We start from the raw sequence: 17,447 nt of genomic DNA, 5'->3' as shown, positions 1-17,447 counted from the left end.
TTTTGTGTTGATTTCATTGACGAACTAAATCCGATTGGAATCCCCATGTCACGCTATGATGGGCGACTGAAAGTAAAGGGAACACTAGGTAAGAAATCTAATATGCACATCTCTGAAAGTGAAATCCGCAAAGCAAATTTCACCGTTCTATAGAATTCATCCCTCGTGGCCCCATATATGGATGAGCACATGAATATTGTCCGGTCTGAAAACATAGGGAAGTCTGAGGCCTAGATTACACGTCATCACATAGATAGCTTTGCGGTTTGGCTTAGAAGGAAACTCATGGGTGATAGCACAATTGATGTACAACTGCAATGGCTTGCTAGGGGACCAAGGGTACGAGATCAATGGATATACATTTTACACAAGAGCCCAAGATGAAAAGAGCACGAACCAAAATAGTGGTGTGCGTATTGATGCAATAGGCCATGATGGAAATAAAAACAGCTACTTTGGTGTCATAGAGAAAATATGGGAGCTAGACTATGGGCCTTTGAAGATTCCTATGTTTCGGTACCAATGGGTGAACCGAGCAGGTGGTGGCGTAACGATAGACCGGTATGGGATGATAATAGTGGACTTCAAAAAAAATAGATATAAAGACGAACCATTCGTCCTCGCCAAGGATGTGACGCAGGTGTTCTATGTGAAGGACATGGCAAGCAAACCTAAGAAAAATTAAGGCAAGTCCGACGACGAGCCAAAACGCCACATAGTTCTTCTGGGAAAAGGAAAAAATCATTGGAGTTGAAGACATTTCGGACAGGTCAGAAGACTTTGATCAGTTTGATGACCGTCCTCCATTCTCGATCGATGTTAACCCCAGCATCCTGTTATCCAAAGAGGACGCTCCTTACTTGTGCCGTGATCATGATCAAGGGACATTCATAAAAAGAAAGGTTATCAACATTCCATTAAACAATGATATGTAATTAATACGTTGTACTTTGATGTTTATGTGACCAAGTGGTTGATGTAATATATTTGAAACTTTTTTGAACTCAATATGACGAGTTCAGAGCGTAAACCTACAATCGATTTGATGTTTTGATGTAAAGTATAAAACTATTAAGTGCACAATCGATTTTTATGCATTTGTCTAATACTTTACACACAAAAAAACACATTTGGCACACTAACAAAATAAATTTTGAACTCAATATAATAAATTAAGAGCTCTAATAGTAAATATATGCATGTTAATGCATTTGTATAATACTTTACACACAAAAACACCTTTGACACACTAGCAAAACAAATTTTGAACTCAATATGATAAATTATGTGCTCAAATAGTAAATATATGCATTTTAATGCATTTGTATAATACTTTACACACAAAAACACATCTGACACACTAATAAAACAAATTTTGAACCCAATTTGATAAATTAAGTGTTTCAATTAGATATTTATCTATGTTTTACCTTTTATTGAATTTTATTGTACATAAAATATATTTAAACAAATTGAAATTTAAAATTGAGTGTCCATACTTTGAACTTAGTGCAAAGACTAATACTTATTTACATTAAAGTATGTTTAACAATAGTAATATAATTTTGCATGGTGAAAATAATATATATATCTATTTTTTAATTGTTTATTGAATTTATTGCACATTAAACATATTTTAGACGAATTACAATACAATTACAAAACTGAAAAGGCAGAATAATTTTGGGCAGTTGTTGACGTAAAATCTGGTCACACACTCGAACGCGCTAGAACGCGCATCAAGATCACCAAAACGATCAACACCAGCAGCCACCCTGCGCCGACCGGTCAGACCGGTATAGCGGACCGGTCAAACTAGTGCTCCAGGAAGACGGCGAAGACCTAGAACCAAGAGCTCGGGAGGGACCCCGTCGAAGCTAATGGAGCTAGGGTTGCTCTGAGGTCGGCAGGCCACTCAGAACGCCATCGAACGCCGTAGAGACAAGCGAAGAACAGCAGATGGGGTTGAAGAAGCTAGGGTTTGAAGGATAAAAGTAGGGTACGAGTTGTTGAATCGATTGGGATTACCCTCAATCGGCCGTGGCCCTTCATATATATAGGGTGGGGAGGTCTGTACCATTAGGAGTCGAAACTCTAACAAATCTCGTGTCAAAATACAACTCCAAACTCGGATTGGGCGTTATGGACCGGTCTGACCGGTCTCTGGACCGGTCTGACCGCACCTGGACCGGTCTGACCGGTCAGACTGGGGTGCAGGTCTTCCAGGAGGTATAACTTCCTCATCCGGACTCCAAATTGGACGTTCCATATATGCATTTCGATCGTCTCGACGAGATCTACGCAATGGTGCAGTCTAATTGACAATTTGATAAACTTTTCCAGACCAGTCTGACCGGTTTGTACAAGAGGTCTGACCGGTTTGCCCAGATTGTCCAGAAAACCTGACTCGTGCCAATTTTGAGTGTCAACAGCAGTTTAGTACCGGGCCATAGTTGCGGCTGGTACTAAACTGGCTCCCAAAAATTTCCCGCGTGTTGGGGCAGTTTAGTCCCGGCTGGAACCAGGGCCCAGTACTAAACTGCGCAGTTTAGTACCGGGCCCTGGTTCCAGCCGGTACTAAACTGCGTGGGCGACAGTTTAGTACCGGGCGAGGAGAAGGCTCGGTACTAAACTGCCAGCAATAAAGGGGAATCGGGGACTTAGCCGTTTTCGATCCCCCCATTTATCGCCGGCTCGTCGTCGTCGTCACCGTCGTGCCGTCCCGCCCTTCGCGCCGCCGCCCCCTCCACGTGCCGTCGTCCTCCTCGCCGTCGTTCCGCCGCGGCCGCGCGGCGCCACCGCCCTCCTCTGCGCCTGCCGCTGCTCGACGCCGCCGCGTCGTGCGCCTCCTTCTCGGCGCCACGCCGCTGCCACGCCATCGCTCGACCTCCTCGCCGCTCCCAGCCCCGCCCAATCGCCGTCCGCCGCCGCCGCCGGTAACAAGCCAGCCGGCCACCCCCCTCCCCCTACCCCCTTCGTCCCCACCGTGCGCCAGCCCAGCGTGCCGCCGGCAGCAGGATGCTGGCGTCAGCCCTCTTGGGGGCTGACGTCAGCATTTTTTTCAGGATAAATGATGGAAAATTATAGAAATATAGAGAAATTATGGAAAATGTAGAGAAATTATGGAAAATCATAGAAAACGTAGAGAAATTATGGAAAAATGTATGGAAAATTTTGGAAAATGTAGAGAAATTATGGAAAATTATGGAAAATGCAGAGACATTATGGATAATTATGGAAAATCTATGGAAAATTATGGAAAATGTATAGAAATTACGGAAAATTATGGAAAATGTAAAGAAATTATGGAAAATGTATGTAAAATTATGAAAAATATATGGAAAATTATGGAAAATGTAGAGAAATTATGAAAAATTATGAAAAATGTATGGAAAATTATTGCTTAGGTATATTGTACAGAAGTTTGTCTTTATATCTTGTAGTAATTATGGATATTGTACAAAAATCATGTATATTGTAGAAAACTTCATTTGTTTACGGGCTTCACATTTATTGTTTTATTTGGTATTGTTGAATTGTGTATGTTATGATATGTATATGAAATGTATATGATGTAAATTTTGTCCTGTACAGCTTTATCTATTGAATTTCTAATTTTCTTTGTAAATTTTAGTTTGTTATACTATAAACATGTGTAATTAGTAGAAAATCTTAGAAAATTCAGGGCACATTTATAAAATTCCGGGGCACATTCTATATAAGATGTATATGATGTAAATTTTAGAAATTTTGTCCATGTATGCATTGTACGCCTTTATCGAAGGTGCACTTGTAATTTTTTTATACATTGTTGATTAGTACAAAATTGCATATCAAACATATGTTGATTCACATAGGAAACGAAATGGAATTCTTTCATCGTGATGACGACGAGGCCTTTCTTGAGGACATAGTTGGTACGGGAACGCACCACTACGAAGAGGATGCTGCCGGGTACGATGGCAGCCAATACCTTAACGATACTGGCGATGCCGATGATAACTAGCCAGAATAAACGACTGTGCAAGATGATAGCGCAGAGGTATATACAATTCATGCTTATATATATAAACATATGCATTAATTCTGTATGTAAGTACAATGCGTACAAAATACATATTTTTATAGGCATCCGGATCGACTAGGAAACCAAAACGGAAACGAGGGTCGAAGAAAATTATGGAGGGGCACACTATTATCACTTCATTGCATCCTGACGGTGAACCAAAGTCTCCGAAGGGTGTGAAGACGATGGTTGTGAATCAATGTGGATGTTATGTCAGGGACCACATTCCCATTAGCTTCAAGCTATGGAAGGAAAGTAAAGCCACATATATCGATGCTGACATCATCCCCGAGACCAAGAAAGAAATGTTATGGGCAGATGTGAAACGACACTTCGGCTTTCTGGAGGACAAAGAACAACTGTTTAAGGATTGGGTCATGAAGAAGATGGCTATTGCTTTTCAAACGTTCAAGAAAAATTTGAACGAAGATTATGTTAAAAAGGGACTCACGCCGGACTTCGAGAAAGACTTCAAGAATCAACATCCTTATTGGGAGGCATTCGTGCAGTACAAGTCATCCGAGGATAGCGAGAAGAAGACAACCCAAGCCAAAGAAATGCGAGCAAAAAGAAGCACTTCCATCATCTTTGGCAAGGAGGATATGCATCGGCGATTCTGAAATGGCAGAAGATGGAAGATGATTTCGTTGCCAGAGGAATCGTACCGGCGACTTTCAACTGGCTGTTGCAAGCAAAACATTACTTCTACACTCATGGAGGCTCATTGAATATGGAAGATGGGTCGTTTGTCACTAGCGATGCCATAAGGGAAGCGGCCGACATGCTCGAAGTGGCACTAAAGGCCGTGTCCGAAGGCAGCTTCAAGTCGGACAGAGAGAAAGATGAGCTGACGTACGCTCTTGGCACGCCGGAACACACAGGACGTGTGCGAGGCATGGGCGTAGTTCCATGGAAGATGGCTTCAGTGGTGACAAAGAGACGTATCGAAGCCGACAGAGAAGAAAGGCTGAAGTAGCAGAGAAGATGCGTGCCCTAGAAGAACGGGTTGCTTCGATCGAAGGTGCACTTGCAACTAGCCAGCAGCAGCCACCAGAAGCCAGATCAACGGCTCAGTAGGAGACTAGCCCCGTCGGCTCGCAGCGTCGTAGCAGCATCGCTTCAACAGAACACCTAGCCGCAGATCGAGAGGAAACGGTTGCGGAACATTACCCCGTGGACGACATCACCGTCAGGACCCTCTGTGAGCTTCTATGTCCGCTAAGGAAAAAACTGAAAGTAGTCGCTCACGGGGTTACTGAAGTCCCTGTTCAAGGCGGGACAATACATGGCATGATGATTCCAGAAGGATATGCTAGAGTCATGGTTGACCGTGTCGAGAAAGGATGGGAAGACCTCGACCTCGAGATCCCTGGAGGCGATGGAGAAGAGGAACTAGGACAGGTCCTCCACACTTGGATCTGTTGGAAAAAACAGTACATAAGAATTGCAGGAAGGGATCCTAGCCCGTCTCTGAGGTCACCAGCTGCTCAAGGGTACCCAAGCGTGGATCCACCATCCCCGGCCGCTGCCCGGGACCCAGCGTTAGTCTATCAGCGTCACCGGCCGCTTCCCGGGACCCCAGTGTTAGTCCGCCTCCGCCACCTCGAGATCCCCCGCAAAGAATAAGCAATCTGCTTGGGTGCCGCCACCGCCACCTCCAAGGCCGAAGAAGACCCAAGAACGAAAGAAGAAAGAGAAGACCCCACTAGAGAAATCAGATTATGAAATGCCTGATGAGGAATTGTCTGCTTGCATCTAAGAAGACGTGCGCAAGCAGTTGAAGCCAAAGAAGCCTCCGCCAAAGGAATCAGTGGATCCAGCAGAGAAGAGATTCTTTCTCTCCATGATGTGCCAACCAAAGCCTCCACTGATGTCGGACTACAACCGCTCGATCACAAAGTCACGGGAGAAGAAGAGTAACCGGCGAGAGAACCAGAGAGTTCCCCAGCTCGGAGAACAACCCAAAAAAGGTACCCCCTCTAGTAGTGCTTTCAAAAGAGGATGAAGCTACTGCTGAGTTTGTCAAGGAAACAAACCTCACAAAAGCTTAGCTCCTAGGTCATGAAAAAATCCCAATTCACCAAGGGGCAGGAAGAAAGCCATTTGTAATGGGGGAACCTCTGATGTGGCCAGAGTTGATTGACACCCTACCAACAAGAATGCGTGAGTTCCATAAGTGGTACGTGAAAGCATGTGCAGAGGGGTATATAATGCTAGCCACTCGAATTAAAAATACCCATTTCTATCGGGGGATGGATGACATTTGGATCGATTTTGACAATTTTTGGTTTCTATTCCATCAAGACGCCCTAGACAAGTCCCTCGTCAGTGTATGGGCTATGTAAGTATTTCTTGTTAATTGTATACTCTAGCTCTACTAAATCATTTAGATTTCTCATTCCCTCCTTTTATTTGTAATCGTGAAGGATGAAAATGCAAGAATGCCGGAAGTGCGGGATTTACAATGTTGGCTTCATGGATCCGAATGTTATACATGAGGAGAGTGTACGCCAATATCCTAATCGGACCGAGAATAATATAGTCATGTCCTTGGAAGGGCAGCACGATCGCACATTCATTCTGTTTCCATACAACTTCGAGTGAGTCCTTTGACTTTTTGAGTCACTTCAACTAGCCAATAAGTATATATATCTAACATTTATTGTATCCATACGTATGTATCAACTGTAACTGTTTCCACTGGATCCTACTTATGATCGAAATCGATCGGTCCCAAGTTACTGTGTGGGACTCCTTGAAGAAGCCACCAGAATTATATCAAAATCTCGTAGACATCATACAAAGGGCATGGTCTCGGTTCCTCAAAACACAATTAGAAGTCACGTCAATACCGACTGAACTTGAATTCAACCATAACAAACCGGTACGAATATCACACATCTACTTTCATTTATTCAAACAGCATGAAGATTTCATAACATGTATATATGTATATAGTGTTTGAGACAGAATCAAAGAACCAACCTCTGCGGATACTACGTATGTGAGCACATGCACTTTTTTTGCAGAGATATCAAGAGGATGACACAAGAAAACTTCGAAGTACGTATAACATTAGTAACAATTTCTTGTATCTAATTCCATGCAGGTACTAAATTAAAATATTAGTGTTTATTTATTGTTGACAGATTTGGAATATGAAAGAGAACCTCATCGAACCGGAAAGAATCAGGGCAATTCAAGAAGCACTCTGTGGATTCCTGTTGGATGAGGTGATAAATCCAAAAAGTGAATTTCATTCCGATCCAAGGATAAGTGTGGCTCGAGCTGAACTCAAGAAATGCCGCAAGAAGGATGCCGGTGCCGATGAAGATGATTAGAATTATTGAAGAATTTGTCGCAAAAACTTATGAGCATTCATACTTGTAAATATTATTGTCTTTTATCCATGTATGTATATAATTTCTAACATTTCTTTTATCCATGTATGTATATAATTTCTTTTATTTACTTTGCTCCATATACAAATACGAATTCTAGATACGAGTACGAGTACGAATACACAAACCGCTGCGAGTACGACTACTAATACTAATTAATTGAAATTGAAAGGAAAAGAGAATAAATATAAAGAATTAAAAAGAAAAAAAACTTCTTTTAGTACCGGTTACTAAACAGACCGTTTAGTACCGGGCGGTCTGACCGGTACTAAGTGCACGCGCACTTAGTACCGGAGGAGCGGTACCGGGCGGGAAACTGTTACTAACCGGGGATTCCCGCCCGGTACTAATGAGAGTTTTTCTAGCAGTGAATGTTGGATTTCTAGCAGTGAACTATGGAAGTGTGATATAGTCATAGGCAACACCCTAACAAAATGAGATATCTTTTCACTCTAGAGCTATATCTTTTCACTCTAGAGCTAGCTCGTGCATTCCGAGCTCAACCAATGAGCCACGATAGTGAAAAATATTTTATCAATCAAATAAAAAGTTTGTGTGCCTAGGAAAAAAAGAAAAGGGCCATTCGTGTCCTCGTCCTCTCGAGTTTCGGCCAAGCCTCCAGATGGCGCAAAGCTGCACCGCGCACGGCCATCCTGAAGCCTTGCTGATGCTCTGCTTCTTCTCAAAAGCGGTGCCTCCTCCAAAACAATGTTTAATTTGTAGCCTCCAAAGTCTTGACCCCTCTGCATGGTTAAAACGAGCTAGAATTGCAGAGACTCGGACAACAACGGCTCGAAACAACTAGTATTTCCTTTCCTTCATCCTTCGACCAATTTTAATCAGAGAGAAAAGAAGTGAAGGAACTCGAATAGTAATAGCTCGACACTGGTTACAAAGGCGATACTTCCTCCATCACAAAATAAATGCAATTTTAGAATTCAAATTTTATCCCACAAAAATGCAAATATTGACCCACCTACCACAAAAGAAAAAAAAATACGAAAGATTTTCACAAAAGACAACTAACAGCTTATCCACTCATCGAGAAAAAGGTATTTTGATAATTTTACATATAGCATTGGTTTGCGTACTCGGTTCTAGAATTGCATTTATTTTAGGACCGAGGGAATACCTACGAGACGGATGTACCTATAAATCACTTTACGAGAAAAAGATAACTGCAAGATGTGCACATGGCAACACACACGTACTTATGACACTAAGTTAATTTTGTATTGGTACCTCAGTATTACTCAAGGTAGAGGATAACCAACTCAATAAAAGCAGCTTCATACTCAGTTACTCACCAAAGCTCTGAAATAAGCTAACAGTTATATCCTCCAAATCTCATGCTACATTACACATGCTAAATAAAGTCATAGCCTCGCGCCAAAGTCATGCCATATTTTCCAGTAAGAATGTATTTCTCCGCAAGTACAACCAATATTTTAGAAAAGCAAAATGAAAGAAAAATAATTTTCCAGAAGCGCTTTAATCATCCAAGAAAAATGAGTTTCTAGAAGAGCTTTGATGCAAGAAAAATAAATTTCTGGAAGTCTTAGTACAAGAATAATAGTGATTTTCTAGAAGAAGAGTTGAAGACAATTTCAACGGGGCACGCCTTAATATAGGTCGGCGTTCAGTTCAACGCGGCTGACAGACGACGACGATTCAACCGTCCGCCAAGCGGCCCAAACCCACCAAGCCCACCGCCAATCCAGACCCGCGCACCCTCACCACCGGCGGCGACCATGGCGACGACCAAGGACCCCGCTGTCACCGGCGGCGAGCCCGCCATCGGCATCCCGTACGATCCCGCGGCGGCGGCCCAGGGGCAATACTACTACGCGCCGCCGCCGAACCCCTACGCGGCGGGGATGCCGCCGCCCAACGCGATCTACGCCGGCGCGCCCAAGGGGGTGCCGCTGCAGCAGACCATGTTCCGCGACACGCCCGCGCCCTTCCACTGCCAGGCCTGCGGCGAAGCCGCCGTCTCTACCGTCCGGTGAGCCCCCGTCCTTCTCTTAGCCCCCGACCCCACTCCTGTTTGGTCACATGGTATTGTCCGGGTTTCCTAGGAAATGATGATTCGATCTCCATGGTTTTTAGTACAATTGGAGTGGGGAGAGAGATGCGCTTCGTAGCTGGTAGGAGTTGTGAGATGTCACAGGACTGAATTTGAGGGAAAGCCTTGAATACGAGAATGCTCAGGTTAAGATGAGATGTTAATTACTTGGAACTTTAATTTATCCAATCAGGACAATCTTTGAGCGTTAAGTATTGTTCTTCTTAGTTCCTCTGCAACCTGCATGTTTAGCTTGGTTGGGAAAGAGATGGTAGTTCATTGCTGTGTTGTCTGTATTCCACTTTGCTGTGATTCGTGGGAACTGGGACTAATTGTTCCCTACAAATTTAAGAATGGTACTAAACTGTCAAGGTGAGATGGTGAAGGCAGAATCTCTCAGCTTCCTTTAGTAACATGTGGCTCTCGCCTTAAACCAACCAAGCTGGATTAGCTTGAGTGGCACAGGAGAAGGGCCTTCTTCCATATGATATATCAGAAGACACCGTGATCCTCTTAATGAAATACGTGCTCAGGCACGTTCGCAAAAAAAGAAGACACCGTGATCACTATTAGGATCTCTTCCTATGTGAACATATCCAGTGGAAACCAAGGTAGCTGTGGAAACTTGGAAACTATAGATCTAGACCACATGTTGCTCATCCAATGGCTCCCTTTAGAGGTGGGTTGATTTTGCACTTAAATCCCCCCACCATTAGCTTTCCTAATCACAGTTTTGCAAAACACCCCCTCCACCTCACGTCCCTTCCGTTTCCCTCGATCGGATCCCGTCGCCCCCGTCCACTCGCCGCCCCTGCGCCGGCCTGCTCGCCCGCCCCCGTGCCGCGCCGCCACGCCGGCGAACACACCCGCTCCGGCGCCGCGCCTCCTCGCCCGCCCTCGGCTGCGTCATGGCGGTGCTCGTCGATGGGGGCGCTCCGATCCGTTCCAAGGCATCAACTGCGAGGACCAGCTGCGGCGCTCAGGCATCCGTGCTTCTCCAAGATCGAACTGCAGGAGGCGGCGAGGCGCAAGGAAAGAAGAAGCAGTGTCGCTGCTGCCCAAGAATCGCTCGCGCATGCTGTTTGCTTGTGATGGTTGCTGTAGTGTTGTCAGTACACAATACATGATGTAAATTGCATTATTTGAACTGAATTTGATGGCACGTCGCGGGAGGCGAGTGGACGGGGGCGACGGGATCCGATCAAGGGAAACGGAAGGGATGTGAGGTGGAGGGGGTGTTTTGCAAAACTGTGATTAGGAAAGCTAATTGTGGGGGGATTTAAGTGCTAAATCAACCCACCTCTAAAGGGAGTCATCGGATGAGCAACGTGTGGTCTGGATCTGTAGTTTCCAAGTTTCCATAGCTACCTTGGTTTCCACTGGATATGTTCCCCTCTTCCTATAGGACGCGTCCAATTGCACTAGGATGTCCATTACATATCAGCCAATACCATATCATGCGTTGTACGCCAAAGAAACGACACCATAATTTGCTTCGTTGGACCATTCAAACCTATGAATAAGAAGGACTGCACCCTTCACTGCTACAGATGGCAACAAACATCCAGATCCGGATCATCTAGTTAGCTCGCACCTAAGGCCCCCTTGCTATGATGAAGTGGCTCCTTTGCTTTGCTTGATGGTCCCTGACATCTATAAACAAGCTAATTAATAATCTGTTTCTATTAGCTTTGTTTAGCATTTTGGTTTAGTGGCTTTTTAACAGATATGGAATAGCCATAGGAGTACCCAATAAATATTGCCCCACCAACAGACTCCTTGAATTTATATCAACGTCATACCTCACAAGTCCCAAGTGGACTAAGTTGGAGTACCTCAAGAGGAACTAGATAAAAGCCTACAACAACAACAACAACAACAACATAGCCTTTTTTCCCAAGCAAGTTGGGGTAGGCTAGAGATGAAACCCGAAAGAAATAAGTTCAAGGTTCAGGCACATTGATAGCTAGTCTCCAAGCGCTCCTATCCAAAGCTATCTCTTTAGAGATAGCTCCGCCTATGCTGACTGGAAGACTCTCCTGAGTCGTCTCAGCATAGCCGGTCCCAAGCCCGGATAAAGGAGGAGGGTTGCGTTAGGTTTTGGCAAACCAGCATAAAAATAGCCACTCTAATGGATTTGAAACTAGATAAAAGCCTACTTCCCTAAAATTGCACCAAAAGTTCTGCTATATGTCAGCCAGAGCTGGAGCGCGTGCTGGAACATAAAAGTGAGGAGACCATACCTTGTTACATTGGACCAGCTAAACCTATGAGTGAGAGGCCTGCTCCCCTGACCTTTACAAACCACGATAAACATCTGTACCATCTTAGTTCTCTCACCCCACATGTCCCCCTTGCTAAAATGAAGTGGATCCTTCTTTGCTTTGCTTGATGGTCCACGACCTGTATAGAAAAGCCAAAGGATAATCTGTTACTATGGACCCTATTGGTTGAAACGGGTTTTCTTTGGCATTCTGCTTTAGTGGCTCTTACCACATGTATGGAACAGCCACAGGAGTAAATCAGGGACTAAAGGTGCCATCAATGGACTTCTTGACTTCCTATTGACATCATATCTCTAGCCATAAATAAAATGGAGTTGAGTACCTCAAAGAGCCTTCAGTTAAGGGCCTTTCTCCATCTACTGGAAGATACATTCTTTGCCATATAGATCTCTCCCTGAAGACTCCCCAATTGCACCAGGAGGTCCACAATGTGTCAGGCATAGCTGAATCATATGAATAGAACACAGAGCTTGTGCTGAACCTAAATGTTAGGACAGTATACTTTGCCCCTGGCTTGTGCCCCCCTAAGGCCACAGAACTCATTATGCACACATGATATTGCCCTAAGGTTAGCCAGTACATGACATGACTATTGGTAATTGGAGCACTGTCTGGTATAGGTTGTGTTTGGAGCATAATCTTTATCCGTGTGATAGCATATTCGGAAGGTCCTTAACTGATTTTCTGTGTTCCAAGGTTCTGCAACACTTGACTATCTACTCCTCACAACCGTTAGGTTCAGTTGCTATCAAGTGGAACCTTCTTTGCTTCATGCTCAATGGTTCCCCCATCTGTGTACAAGCTGAAGGATAACCTAGTACATATTAGTATTCCCAGGAACTCCAATTGAAAAGATGAGACTTCAATTATGGATTTAATGTTTATACATGCAAAGATTTACTGGTCCTTTTCTTATCAGAAAGAAATGGTATATTGATGATATATAGTTATTTAAGTGGAAAATACTGGTGAGATTGTGATAGATCCATAGTTTTGTTAAATATAAATAAAATAACAGTAATCCTTATGTGTAGTTTGTGTAGATGAAAGTAGAGTTTGGTGGCCTGCAACCTTAAAAGTCAAAAGGTAGATAGGAAATTTTGATTATTTGTGCCATCTTACATGGAAATTTTTACACCTTCCACCATATTAATCATCACTTAGGAAAGCATGAGCTGCCATTAATTTTCACCGTCGTAGTGTTTATTTTATGATAGTTCTTAGGTTGTGAAAATAGCTTAGTCCCAGTTTCAAGCACAAATCTTTACCACTATAAGGTTGATATATCATGCATACGCGCACAATATTCTGAAATATGTAGCCAAACTAGAGCAAAGCTCAAGATTTAGCTTTACTCTTTTATTACTTTTTCCTTTTAACTAACTTGCTGATCTCTTGGTCACTATGTTGAGCACTCCTGAGCTTATATCATTGAGTTCACCATTGGACCTGAGCATAGTTTATTTTTGAGCTATTATGCTGGCATTCCATGACCTCTGGAGTAGCATGAGACCCAAAGATTTGTATGGGGATTCCAGTTGTCTTCGTTATTTTCTGTATGGGTTTATCTTCAGGAACATGAATTGTTAGTTGGAATTTTGATTCAGGCAACCATGCAGTAATTTAGCAGTATACTTGAATTGAGCAGTGTTCAAATCGTTTTTGTTCATGTTTTTTTGATAACCTCAACTCTGGAGCACCTGCTTGGCTTTGCTAGTTAATGGTAACATGTCTGACAATCATTGTCATTGGGAGCTGTGGTGATTAGGAAACAAGACTTGCATTTTTCTGTTATTGTAAACCGATTTGAGTAACATCTGCTCATGATCTGTGCTATTGCTATTTGCATTGCTTGATCTCAGTTACCTTTACTTTGAATGGTCATGAGGATCTGTTGAGGTAGCATCAAGGAGCAGTTAGTAGTTTGTTAGTCAACTTTCCAACCATCATGTGGTAGTTCGGCAGTGTTCAATTGAGTTTCTCTATTCTACTTCATATTTCAGTTGATGAGAATATTCCGGAGAATACTTTTAGTTTTATATGGAGGCTTTAAGTTTTAGTGCACGATCATATCCAGGATAGGTGATGCTTTAATGCTAGTGTTAAGTTCTTGCTGGGGTCTTTTGCCATGATGTAGAATGGATTTGATACGCCCTTGGCTAAATCTGAACCTGTATGTCCGTGCATCTGTTTTTTGTGGCAAGCAGTTTCTGCACTTGGCATTTTTTATTTTCTACACTGCTCCTTGGGTCCAGTAGGACATAGATAATGCGTAATGAATCAATCATTGATGTGGCTTCACAGCTGAAATGGAGTTGAAAATTGAGTGTTTGAAGTTATGAATCAATAATTGATGTGGCTTCACAGCTGAAATGGAGTTGAAAACTGAGTGTTCCTTTGAACAGGTCGAAGCCGAGCCTGGCATCTGTTGTGGCCTGCATGATGCCCTTCATGATGGGGGTCTGCTTCCTATGCCCTTCGATGGACTGCCTCTGGCACAAGTACCATTACTGCCCCAACTGCGGCGAAAAGGTTGGGCCTCTCCCTACTCACCATGCTGTGTTCTACCGAGACAAATTTTGCTTCCAGGTTTGTTCACCCATCTTCTTGTGCTGAACTCTGCAGGTGGGCGAGTTCAGAAAGTCCGACCCGTGCCTCGTGGTCGATGCGCCCCGGTGGTCCGAGCCAAGCTTCGCCGTGCCTGCGTAGTGCATACACCACTTGCTATAAATGCCATTACCTTCAAAATGATAGAATGCATTGCTGTTGTTCTTGTGTAGTCTGTGTATAAAAGGATGCAAAACTTTCTTGTTGCATGCTGTATATCCTGTATGCCTGAAGTGCCGTTGCCCTCTAATCTCTCTACTACGTTAGAACTGAATGTCTCGTTTCTTTTGAATCAGAATAAACATGTTACTCTTACAAGTGCATGACAACACATGTAATATGAGATATTTTTTTCGACAACGAACGACGATAGGATGGCCACAGATTTTGCAGGACTACACTGTAGTCGCTTGGGTGACCGTGAAGTAACAGTTTGACCGGCTGTGAGGTTTCCCGCAAAAGATTGTTTTGGCATGGGATGTGGACAAGCCATGGGCGGCGGGGCTGGGGCGCCCCAGCCTGCTGTGGCCATGGATTGGATAGGGTCTGCAATAACCTGCATGGTGTGCCGCTGACAGTAGCGCTGTATCCACTGTCAGCGTGTAGGGCTGCAACGTGGGGCAGTCTGTCTACCACACCATGGTAAATTATAAGACATTTCAGCAATTTTGGAAAGTCGCCAAAGGATGTCGGGCCAATTGGTTCCGGCAGTCCGGCGGCACTCCGGAGGTCGTGGGTTCGATCTCCGGAAGGGGCGAATTTCCGCCTCAGGTTAAAAAAACTCCCTCGCCTGCCTTATGTCCAAAGCACTGTGGAGCCCGGCCTAACTCACAAGGCGACGGGCCCCCGTGTACGGGTGGGGCAGGGGTTCGGGGGTTTTCTTGGCCTGCTGTGAGAATGTCATTCTACCTCTCAAACAATGCCGTGGGGGCCGTCTTACCCCCGCAGGTCAAGTTTTTTTTACAATCTTGGAAAGTCAAAAAAAAATATTTGATCAAATTTATATAATAGAATAATAATATTTATTATATAAACTAAATATCATTAAAATTTTTATTAGTTATATTTTTTATAGTACATCAATTTGATATCATAAATCTTTATATTTCTCTCTATAATCTTGATCAAATTTGAGATTGCTTTGACTCTTCAAGATTCTTGGGATATCTTATAATTTGGAATGGAGGGAGTACCTAGCTAATACGACGGTAGATGATAGCCGCCATGCCTAGGAGCGAGGGGTGGTCTTGTCTCTCTAGGGTTTGGTGTCAAAACAGGGCAGCCATGCTTTGGCTGAGGGAGCCAATTATTGGTTATTGGTGTGCCAATGCGTCATTACGGACGGCTTACAATCAAACCAAGCGGTGCCCAACTGCCGGATGCTCCCTCTCCATGGCTCCATTTCCAGTGGTTCGTCGGGCGTCGCAGTTGACTTCGACCAACCAGACGTTGGCAAGGAGGAACTAGCTCCTATTTCTTATAGAAACATGCACAATTCGGGGCATGGAAATGAAGCTGTCGATCGGGTGAGCAATAATAGTGTAGCTGTTTATTAATACTCTTGTTTTTTCCATACATGTTGAAAAGTATGATATATACATTAGTCACTGCTGACAAAAAAAAAGAATTAGAATTACTTCTATTTGTCCAAGCACCTACTGTACATGCCATGGTTTTTAGACGAGTTTCGTTTGCATATGCCTGGAAGTACTCCCTCGGGTCAAAATTAGACAGCGTTTTTTCAGACCAAAACTGGATGGCGTTAGTTTTGGATAGCTCATTTGACAAGCAATTAATCGAGCAGTTCCCTGCTGGTGCGTGTCTGAAATGTCAAGTAAATCTCAGTTTTCTTCCTCCCATTCTTGATATATTCCTCCCATTGCGTACGTACGTGCGACCGGGCCGCGGAAATATTGAGGTCTTGGATATACCATCAGCAGCAATTCAGCAAACGCCGCCGTACGTGTTGAAAAGTAAAACCCAGATACTAAATCCGATCCGTTTCGTGATCTCCTAGGAAAACACCTTTTCGGTCGACCCGACCGGACACACGCCACCACTCCGTCGATCGTCGACAGCACAGCAGAGATGATGGAAATAAGCTTGGAAATTAAGGAGGGCCAAAAAGTAACAGATGAAAAGTCTCTCGATCGATCGAGCAGGTCTCCTGGTCGTCCCAGCTGCTGGATGGATCGTCGCACCAGCGGAGAGAACGCATGCATGCATGCCTGGGGCGGGCGGGCGTGCGTGGTGCGGCGCTCCTGGCCACCTTTTTGACCGTGGGAACTAAGAAACGATCCGGGCCGTCGATCGGTCAGCGGTCAAACGCACGGCCAAGGCCGGCGAGGCCGATTCAGGCGGGGCGGTGCGGCGCGGCGAGGACGACGACGACGTGCGATCGAGGACTCGGACTCACGCCGGGCTCGTGGGCTCGCTGACGCACGCAACGCCCGGCTTCGTCGTCGTCCAGGATCGGAAGCGTTAAGTAAGAAGTTGGAACAGGATCAGGGGATATCATCGTCAGTCGCCCCGGATTTGTTCGTTGCTTGCCTTCGAAGCAAAGCGGTAGTATTATTCGACCGTTCTTCGGTCATACGTATGGCCGGATACATTGATCTTTGTTATCTTGCATGCATCGGATCGGAGTCACGGAATCGTTTTTTTGCATGCGCGTGTGGTTTCTCGTTTGTACTCGATCCACCATCACTCCATCAGGATGCATGGGCAATTCGTGGGTACACCAAAAAAAACTACGATATAATCCCTCCGTCCCAAAATAAATGCAATTCTAGGACCGAGCACGCAAACCAATGCTATGTGTAAAATTACCAAAATATCCTTTGTCTTTTGTGAGGAGTGGATGAGATGTTAGTTGTCTTTTGTGAGAATCTTCTACAAATTATCTTGTCTTTTGTGGTAGGTGGGTCAAAATTTACATTCTTTGTGGGACAAAATTTAAACTCTAGAATTATATTTATTTTGAGATGGAGGGAGTATATCCTATCAAAAAAAACTCTACCTAT

General features: G+C 44.1%; 1 protein-coding gene across 1 annotated transcript; it reads left to right on the top strand.

Moving 5' to 3' along the window:
- Positions 1-9,084: 9,084 nt before the first annotated feature.
- Positions 9,085-14,791, top strand: LOC120702999 (GSH-induced LITAF domain protein-like). The gene is made up of 3 exons (XM_039987009.1): positions 9,085-9,472; positions 14,223-14,349; positions 14,443-14,791. The coding sequence occupies exons 1-3, from the start codon at positions 9,219-9,221 to the stop codon at positions 14,524-14,526; spliced, it is 465 nt and encodes a 154-aa protein (XP_039842943.1). The 5' UTR covers positions 9,085-9,218; the 3' UTR covers positions 14,527-14,791.
- Positions 14,792-17,447: the final 2,656 nt, after the last annotated feature.

Source organism: Panicum virgatum, chromosome 1K, assembly GCF_016808335.1.
Source record: "Panicum virgatum strain AP13 chromosome 1K, P.virgatum_v5, whole genome shotgun sequence".
Classification (NCBI taxonomy): domain Eukaryota; kingdom Viridiplantae; phylum Streptophyta; class Magnoliopsida; order Poales; family Poaceae; genus Panicum; species Panicum virgatum.
The sequence above is the reverse complement of the archived record's forward strand: the minus strand, read 5'-3'. Positions and strand labels throughout refer to the sequence as shown.